The sequence below is a fragment of the Mustela nigripes genome, chromosome 7, assembly GCF_022355385.1.
Source record: "Mustela nigripes isolate SB6536 chromosome 7, MUSNIG.SB6536, whole genome shotgun sequence".
In the NCBI taxonomy this organism is placed as follows: domain Eukaryota; kingdom Metazoa; phylum Chordata; class Mammalia; order Carnivora; family Mustelidae; genus Mustela; species Mustela nigripes.
The window spans coordinates 7494561-7503858 of record NC_081563.1 but is presented as its reverse complement, the minus strand read 5'-3'; the positions used below and the strand labels follow the sequence as shown (position 1 = coordinate 7503858).

Here is a 9298-nt window from a genome sequence, read left to right as displayed (position 1 = left end):
CCACCTGCCTGGCTGTTCCTCAAGGACCAGCTTGGTGACGACTCCTGCAGGAAGACTTCCTCCCTGAGCCCCCAAGCTGGGACTCCCACAGTCTCTCGGGCTGAGAGCCCCTGACCCTCAACCCCACAGCGGGGTCGGCACAAGCTGGAGCAGGGACAGGTGCCTCCCTCTAGCAGGGCTCGGCCAACTGTGGAGAGGACCAGTCTGGGACCTGCAGAATCCAGGGCTCCATCCGCGCGCAGCTCTGTGACCCAGGGCCCCGGGCCAGGTGTTGCTTTAAGCCACCTGCAGAAAACTGTTGCCTAAAGCTCCTTGTGCAATCAGGCAGAGCCTCTGCCTCTTTCTTGGGGTTATGACCCAGCCGGTGCTTGCCTCCTGACGCTCCTGCGGGGGTGAGGTGTGCTTTCTTGCCTTCGTGAGCCTGGGGGTGGCCATGTGACCTGTTCAGCTGCTAACAGGCTAGTGGATGAGGGCTCGCAAAGCTCTGCACAGCTTGCGTTGGCTCCTGGGCTCTGGTGATGTGCCATGAGAACGTGCCCTAGGAAGTTGTTGGTCCAAGGTAGTGGGAGACCTATGGACAGACTTGGCCTCAACCCGAGGCCTGGAGCCAAGTCCATGCAGACCCTTGAGCAAGAAGTGGCATGGTGTGTCACGCGGTGTGACGGCGGCCCGCTGAGCCGCAGGGCCTGCTTGCACGCCCACAGACAGCGCGCTGAGCAGGTGCCATCCTGAGACCCAGTCTCTCCGCCCCCATTTCACAGCGGTGAGGACTGAGGCCCGCCGAGGAGAACTGGGTTTGGTAAAGTCAGGCGTGAGTCCGGCTCTTCTCTGGCTGTAGAATCCCGGCCAGACTGAACGATGTCTTCGGCTTAGTTTCCAAATCTGTCAAATCATGGCAATAAGCCTTTGCAATCATGGCAATAAGCCTTACCATTCAGCGAGTGTGCCGAGTACAGAGTCTATGCTTGATAACTGTGTTGTCCGCAGGTGGCAGAACCCACACCTGTCCCCGGCCTCCTGCCCTCCCTCTGGGCAAAAAAGATCTGGATGATTCTCTCCAGTCTACATGGGATCCGACCCCCCGCTTCTGCATTTAACCTTGACTTAGCCTCCCCCCAGGAGCTCCAGAATATCTCTTGCTTCCACCCTTTCTCTCCAATGGAAATAAGAGCTCATCTGGAGCCCAGGCCCCCTGCTCCCCTTTCCTGCTGTGGCCGAGCCCAGGCCCGAGTCCCTCCAGGTCCTCCGCAGAGCACAGAGCGCATGGAGTGGGTCCGGGTCACAGGTTCCCAGGGCGGCCGGCAGAGCCTCAGCTCGGGCTCTGCATGGGGGCTCCCCCCGGGTTGGCTCCGGCCCACCCCTGACCACCCAGACCATCACACGGGAATGAAGCTGACCCAAGGGCTGACCTCCCAGCAGCCCCCGTGTGAGGAGCCACATCTCCCCTGCGTCACTCACCAGGAGGCTACTCTCGCTCCCGGGAGAGGGGCGTCCTCTGCAAACACACCGTCATCACCATGACCCAGGCCCTGCTCTGAGCAGTAACACACACAAACCCAATTTATCTCCAAGACAACCTTGTAGAATCAGTACTTTTATTAGTTCTGTAGACAGAAAGTGCCGCCAAAGTCATCCATGCCCCAACCCCAGGGCTTATGAATATGTTCCTTTACATGCGAAAGGGATTTTGCCAACATGATTAAATTAAGAACTGTGAGATGGAGAGATTATCTTAGATATCCTAAAAGATGGAGAGGGGGGTGTGGTTTGGAGCCTGGAGATGCTATCATTCTGCTTTGGGAGATGAGAAAACCACGGGTCAAGGAATGTGGACAGCCTCCCTCTAGAGGCTGGAAGCGGCGGGGAACCAGATGCCTCTAGCCTCCGGAAAGAAACACAGGACTCGCACACCTTGATTTCCTTCCGGCGAGACCCAGTCTGGATTTCTGAGCTCGGGCGCTGTAAGATGGAGCGCGTGTGCTCTTCCAACCCCTCGGTGTGTGGCCATTTGCGACGGCAGCAGTGGGAAGCAAATACACCATGTTATGGGGAGGGGGCGGGTAGAGGCACAGAGGGTTCCAACAACCCGCCCAGCATCACACAGCTGCTCGGAGTTCAGGGCGGGATTTGAACCCAGGTAGTGAGCTCGTGACTGCAAACGTAGGGCTGCCTCTCAGGGACCCTGCGAGGGAGACCCCAGCCCTGCCGGGGCCTGGACCATGGACACGCTCCTGGAGTCCTAATCTCAGGACTGAAAACGGGCCAGTGGAGCCCTCGGAGAGGTTGTGCGGGGCGCGGAGAGGAGGAAAGGCTGGCTGACAAGCGTGGGCCATTGACCGGGGCCGCGGGGCAGCTCAGCCCACAGCCCCCCCACCCCACCCCGCCGCACCCCGGCACTCACCTCCTCCCCCTACACGGGCTGCAGCTCGGCTTCCAGCTTCTTTTTCCGGACTCCACTGACACAGAAGAAGTCCATCCCGATGAGGGTTTGCCCCAGGGGCGTGTTCACCCTGCTGCCCACCACCTGGTTGGCGGAGTTGGGGACTGTGTCGGAAAAGAGAGACACGTGCTCCGGCAGCTGCACAGGCTCCTTCCTATTGCCCTGAGGAGAGGGGACAGAAGGTGTCACAGAGGAGAGGTGTGCACGGGGCCAGCCCTTAGCAGGGAAGGGAGGCGAGCCGGGAGCAGGGAGCGGGTGGCTTCCTCCAGCTGTCTCCATCCCTGTGGGGCCCCGGGGAGCTCAGAATTCCTTGAAGTCACACACACCCAGAAACGGCCGCAAATCATAACCGTCCGGCTCCACGAGCCCCATGCCGTGAGCAAGTCTGTGCAGCCCCCCAGAAGGGGACGTGCCACGCGACCTGGACCCGCCTGCTCAGACCCCAGGCTCCGTCCCCACCCCCGAGGCAGCCCGGGCTGCCTCTCGGACTCCCGGTTTTGAAATTTATCTTGTGAGACGGTGGCTCCCGTCTCTCAGGAACGTGTGTTCGAGGGCCGTGCACGTTTCTGCGTGCGGCCGCCGCTCTCTTGTTGTCCTTGCTCCGCCGCACGCCCCCGGGAGGCTTGCACGAATGTTCCACGTTATTTAGCCTTCCCGCCACGGATGACACTTGGGTTTGTTCCCAGGCTGGGGGCCTGAACGTTCGCGCATGTGACCGGAAGGGGACTGAGTGAGTCTGTGCCTGAACCAAGAACAGTCTGGGGAGCCCTCGGGTCAAGGTCACTCGGGGCTACCCTGGGTCCCCCAGCAGTTATAGGACCAGTGCAGTAACAGGATCCTGGCGTTCCCCTGGGAAATTCCGGGCCATGGTGGCCCCACACCTTTGGGCGTGATGCAGGTGTCCGTGATCGGGTTGCTAATCCCAGCCCTTGGCAGGGAGACTGCAGGCTGGGAGCCCAGCCCAGGAGCTCGGTGTGGGACTTCAGGTCTCGTGAACGACACCTTCTATCCCAGGGCAGACAGCGAGCCCGCAGGCTGGAAAGGCAGAAGTTAGTTAAACCTCCCCTAAACCTCCTCCAGGCGTGGCCACTGCTTGGACCACTTGGCCCACTGCTCATTTTCCAGGTTGGTTCATTGACCATCCTTAGGGCCACATTCATCCAACATTTGGTCATTTATCCAGCATCAACCGAGTGCTGAGTATCTGTTAGGTCCTGAGGGGTAGGGCACGGCTGGTGGGTGGGGGACAGCGAGGAAGCTGGCTTTCTCCTTTCTCTTAGGGAGACCCCAGCCTGGTGAAGTCGATCGTCGAAACGTGACAGGCTCTTTCAGAGGAGCGGATTGGATATGCTGTCGAGTAACCAACAGGAGGATCTGAGGGAGCCTGCTCAGGAAGGACAGATTTCCAGAGAGAGGGAGGCCCTTGAGCGATGAATAGGATTGACCGAGGCGGGAAGGGCATTTCAGGCAGGGGAACAGCGTGCACAAAGGCACGGCTAAAATAATGTGTAGGTCAGCATGGGGAGGCAGATCATGGGAAGCGCTGTGAGCCGCCCGGAGAAATGCAGGTATATTGAAGGATTTTAAGCGGGGGAGAGAGAGAGCCAGTTTTGTGGTTTAGGAAGATTACCTTGGTAGCAACGTGGAGGACGGATTGGAAGTGGTGACTTTAAAAGCAGGAGAATTCATTTACAACGTATGTTCACCCAAGCTGATCCCCAAACGGCACACCACACACACTCCACTCACTGCCACTCTGACATCCTCATGGGGACAAGCATTTCCGAAGCGGACACCCAACATTGCCAGCTGGTTCGTCATCATAAGATCTAGAAACGCTGCAGAAAACTAATACCTAAACGCGCTCTAAGCATTTTCTTTCCCCCAGACCCCGAGTTTCTTGAAACAAGACAGTATATATGTATTTGTCTCCGTCCATTCCCGCACCCAGCACACAGTAGGTCCCCTGGAAACGTGAGATGAATGTGCTCACATCCCTGTGCACGTCTGCGTGACGGGAACGCCGTTGGCCTTACCAAGGGGTCGTAGTCTTTCAGGAAACTCCAGTGCTGAGCCCTGGAAAGGAAAACACAGGGTGGGAGGGGGCAGTGTCACATCTTTCTGCGACTTCTTTTTTGCAAATGGATTTCACTGTGTCAGGTGAATGAGTCAGTGCCGTGGGTGCATTTATTACGTCACGCGGGAGCTAAAAGGATCAAGTGAAACAAACACCCTAAGCCAACCATGTCGACTCTACACCGAGCCAGTGTTTCAATAATTAGTGACGTTTCCCGGAGTGGCAGGTGTGGCGCAGTGGTGGTGGCCCGTGATGGGGAAGGCAAGGGTGCAAGCCCTCTGCGCTTTCAGAGCCCGGTGGGAGCCCTTAAGTACTTTGTGAAGAAAAACCTCACTTTTTTAAAATAATTTTTTTCTAACTTTTAATTTATTTGACAGAGAGAGATCACAAGTAGGCAGAGAGGCAGGTAGAGAGAGAGAGCGGAAGCAGGCTCCGTGCAGAGCAGAGAGCCCGATGCAGGACTCGATCCCAGGACCCTGAGATCATGACCTGTGCTGAAGGCAGAGGCTTAACCCACTGAGCCACCCAGGCGCCCCCCAAAACCTCACTTTTTTGGTAGCCTTGCAGTGTGTGCCACAGAGGAAGGTGGGCACTGGGCTGGAGACCAGGACAGGGCTGCTAATTTCATTTTTATTTTAAACTGTTTTTAAGAAGCTGAACAATTCTGTAAGACTTACAATAAAAACAGGCTCCTCTACCCCAAACCTCCCAGCCCCCGAACCCCACAGCCTCCGGTCACGTTTCTAGCCCTTTTGCTATTTCTTTGGGTCTGCCATGGTCATATTCTGGAATAATAAATCTAGATTGCCATTTCTTGAGTTTTTGACGCTGCAAGCGTATCTGTGGACTTTCTGTTATGGGAGATGCTGAGTTAGCTTTCGTGCTCCGTTTCCTTTCCCTCATTTCTTCTAAAATGATTGTGTCGTAGATTTTGGGAGGACCGGTGTGCGTTGTTCATACCCTCGGGCTTCTCTAGATACTGTTCACAGAGTGGCTATCTAGGACCATGGGATCTCCAATCGTTCCTTGGACAACCTGGAGTTTTTTTCTAGAGTTTATGATCACATTTTTTCCTGGTTTTCTTAGCTGTGTACAGCTCACTGATTCTAAACCCTCCAACAAGATTGTAAAGCCCCTCCCCCTATGATCTCCCACACAGGCAAGCGCGACGGGTAATCTACCCTCTTTTTCAAGTTTGTTGTAGAAGCTGCAGTCTGGGAACCCAGGTCGCCCTGCTGCCACGAGGGCTGCTGCCCAAGACCCCCTCTTGCTGTCCTGACCTCTCCTTGGGGGTCTCCGCTTTTGGGGTCCTGGGCCTTCCTTCCTTGTTTACTTTCATGTTGTGGAGGACACTCTCCAGTATCCATGCATGCGTGCATTTCTGCGGTTCTAGAAAATTCTCAAGACGCTTTCCCCTCCGGTATTTGATCTCTCCCAGTTTCCCCTTGGAGAGCTCTGTTGGAAGGTATGTGGGATCTTCTTGCTCTGTTTTCCAGGGTTCCATGTGTTCCCCCTCCTTGTCTTTCTGAGCAATTGTGATGAATCTGGGTTTATGAAGGCTCACTTCAGTTGTGTTTTGTATTTCAACGTTATAGATTTTTTTTTTCCCTAGAGGTTGTTTTCTGTTCCTTTCCAAGTTGCCTCATTGTTCCATAGTCAGACTTCAGACTGAGTTCCCTGTCTTCAAGCTACCCTCCTGAGTCATTGGGAACCTCCCGACCTGACCCTTCCTGGGGTTCCTGTTCCCTCATCAGCTTCCCCCTGCTTCCTCTCCCCCCATCCTCCCCAGGTGTCCTGACCCTTCCACTCACCATCACCCCTGGCTTGTCACGCGGTAGCCATGTTCCAAGAGCTTTGGTTTTGAACTAACAGAAAGCAGGGACCTTAACCTCAGAGCCACACGAAGACTTAGCGAGAGCCAGTGAGGTAGGAGGCGGGAACTCTGGGTTCCTGCCCTCGCTCTGCTTGCTGCCTGCTTTGCTGGCTGTGTGGCCCTGAGCGAGGTCACTGTGGTCTTGGGCCCTCAGTTTCTCTGTCTAGAAAGACCCCAGGAGGTGGGTTTATGGGGCACATCTCCTGGGCCCTGAGACTTCAGATACAGGCCTGATTTAAAAGACTTGGTGCCAAGAAGAATGTCAATTATCCCCTTTTAAAAATATTGACTCCATGCCAAAAAGATAATATTTTGGACAAGATACATCCTTAATAAGGATTTCACTAGTTTCTTGTCACCTTTTTTAAGGCTGTGACTAGAATATGGAAAATTCTACAGATGGCTCCTGCCATATTCCTGTTGGGAGCACAGCTCCGGATTTCCCTGAACTCTTTCTTCTTGGGGTCTGTGACCCCTTCTTTTCTGGCAGCTTCTCTCGGTCTCCTGGCTACTTGCTGTCCAGCAAGTGACTGTTGCCAGCTGAGTGCTGTGGCCTCATCGCTCGGGACACATGTCATCCTTCCGGGGGGGGGCTTGTCACGCCTGCCGCACCAGCGTTCTGTGAGTGCTGCCTCCGTCGAGAGTAGATCCACATGTTGTAAGGGTCCCCCGTGCAGAGGGTCTGGTCCAGTGGTTCCCAGTACACTCAGAGTCATGCACCCTCCCCGCTCTTTTTGTCACCGCAAAGAGAAACCCCCTGTCCCTTAGCGGTCACTTCCTTTCTCGCTCTCCTCAACGCCTGGCCTCCTCCCCGCGTTCTGTCCTGTGGGGCCGTCGCCCAGCTCCTGACTGGTGCCACTCCGCCACCTCCAGGGAGGCCACCTGGATGTGGTTTGGCATTTCACACCCCACTCAGCTCTCGCGTCTTCACCCCGGAGCTGGAGGCACAGTCCCCGAACCCCTGTCCCCGCGCCCACAGCCGCTCAGCGCCCGGTTCTCCTGCGCACTCACAGAGCCCCAAGTCTGCTCAGGTTGCCCCCCAAACATACACACACCCCGCATCCAGCACACATACACACACGACCCTACACCCACCACACAAACCCACATACACACACCCCCATACACACCATGCACATACCATACACAGCAGACACACACACGTACACACCACACACATACACACACCCCATCCCCTACACCCCACAGAGCCCCCACACCGCACACACCGCACACAGTCTCACTCCAGCCCGTCCGCAGTCGTCAGAATCCGACCACAAAAACATGGCTTGAATTTTTCCTCAGATTTTGGCAGATCACATTGTGCTGTTCCTCAAAGCCCTCGCTGGGGCCTCACTACACGGACACATCCGACCGTCCAGTGTGTGAGGTGTCCCTCCTACTGCTCCTCTTGGGGCTCCCAGCCGCCACAGGGACAGTCTTTGCTTTGCTTTGTTTTTAAACACACCGAACTCTTCTCGGCCTATTCTCAGGTTTCAGGTCTCCGCCTCAACGTGCCTCCCCGGAGGGGCCTCTGTAAGAAGAAGGCGCCCACCCTCCCCTCACTGCCTGACCCTCGTCCTCTCTCTGCTCGCTTCTGCGCGGCCCTGTCCTGAGAGAGGCGCCAAGGAACCGGGTCTGGGCCTGCCTTGTCCCTCACTGCAGCCTGATGGTGGCTCTATCCTAGAAACGTCTGGATTGAACAAACGCGTGAAGGATGTCTCTCACCTGGGTCAGAGGGCCAGGGTGCTCCCCTCGCCCCCCCCCCCCCCCGGCCAGTGCTGCCATGACTTCCTGGCCCGCCCGTGAGGGATTCTTCCAAAGGCCGGTGGGACCCCGGAATGAGAGAGGCGAGTCACCCGGTGGGTGGGTCACCTGCCCCCCTTCCCTTCCACCCTCGAGGCCCCAGGTGGGCCCAGGACACTTTTCCATCAGCACCCATTTGCTGGGTTCCTCCTTCTCATGGATTTCTCTTCTTCCAGAAGCTTCCTAGACCCTGAGTTAGGCTGGGGGTCGGGCAGGGCACTCACCAGCGCTGTTGGCCCCTCCTCTCGGCCTCCACGAGCTCCCTCCACAGCTGATCCTGCCTCACACCGTCTGTCCCCTGGCCCAACCGCTCTGCTTCTGGGGCCTGGGGGGCTTGGCGACTGCCGGAGAGACCCCTGCCCACCGCAGGGCCACCCGGGGCTGTGGAGTCCAAGGCTGACAGTCTGGTCAAGGGCAGCCGGTACCCAGCTGACGTGGTTCTCGGGAACCCTGGGGCAGGGCGGCTCCCCATGGGTGTGTGTGTGTGTGTGTGTGTGTGTGTGTGTAACACAGAGACAGAGAGAAATAGAGACTGGAGAGTTAGAGGGAGAGAGAGAGAGAGAGCGCGGCGGCTCCGGTCTGAACTTGGACCGCTCCGGGACCCCCCCAACCCCTGGGAAGTCTGTGCAGGGGTCCCCCTCATTAGCTGTCTAGACCCCAAGCCCGGAGTGGCTGATGCGGGCTGGGGAGGGCGCTTGAGCCGAGCTGTGTTTCCAGCGTCTGCCTGTGTTGACTGTTGCCGAGGGGACGAGGGACCAGCAGCTCCCAGTGTGTGTGTGTGACATCTGAACCCCGGTGGGGGGGCAGTTGGAGAGAGTTTCTGCGTCTGTGCCAGGCCTGGCTCAGCTGTTCTTCAGCTCTGACCCCAGGCCCCCTGGCTGGAGACCCCAAAACAGCACTGGGATGGGGGAGACCAAAGCCCTGGCTTCTGGGGCCATAAGAAAAGCCCCGGGTCCCGGCTCCTCAGCAGACAGGATGCGGGGGTTTGGGCCTAGGCCTCCAACTGCCACAGCCGATGCTGGATGCTGGGATGTGGGGGACGATGCTCGGCTCGAGCAGGGGCGGGTGAGGGGAAATTAGTGACTCTGCCATTAATACCTGT

At 57.1% G+C, this 9298-nt stretch overlaps 1 protein-coding gene across 1 annotated transcript; it reads right to left on the bottom strand.

Moving 5' to 3' along the window:
* Positions 1-1627: 1627 nt before the first annotated feature.
* On the bottom strand, positions 1628-8905 carry C7H2orf50 (chromosome 7 C2orf50 homolog). The gene is made up of 4 exons (XM_059407531.1): positions 8421-8905; positions 4477-4516; positions 2402-2602; positions 1628-1992 (listed from the first exon to the last, which is right to left on the bottom strand). Exons 1-3 carry the CDS (start codon positions 8837-8839, stop codon positions 2411-2413), a joined length of 651 nt encoding a protein of 216 aa, XP_059263514.1. The 5' UTR covers positions 8840-8905; the 3' UTR covers positions 1628-1992; positions 2402-2410.
* Positions 8906-9298: the final 393 nt, after the last annotated feature.

Bases quoted from the DNA above. Each gene is read 5' to 3' on its own strand.
- C7H2orf50 (XM_059407531.1), bottom strand. From the start codon at position 8,839: ATGAGGGGGACCCCTGCACAGACTTCCCAGGGGTTGGGGGGGTCCCGG. The intron at 4,517-8,420 runs GTGAGTGCCCTG...TTTCCTTTCCAG, and splicing joins AGGAGGGGCCAACAGCGCTG to GGCTCAGCACTGGAGTTTCC. The intron at 2,603-4,476 runs GTAAGGCCAACG...CCCTCTCCTCAG, and splicing joins TGAAAGACTACGACCCCTTG to GGCAATAGGAAGGAGCCTGT.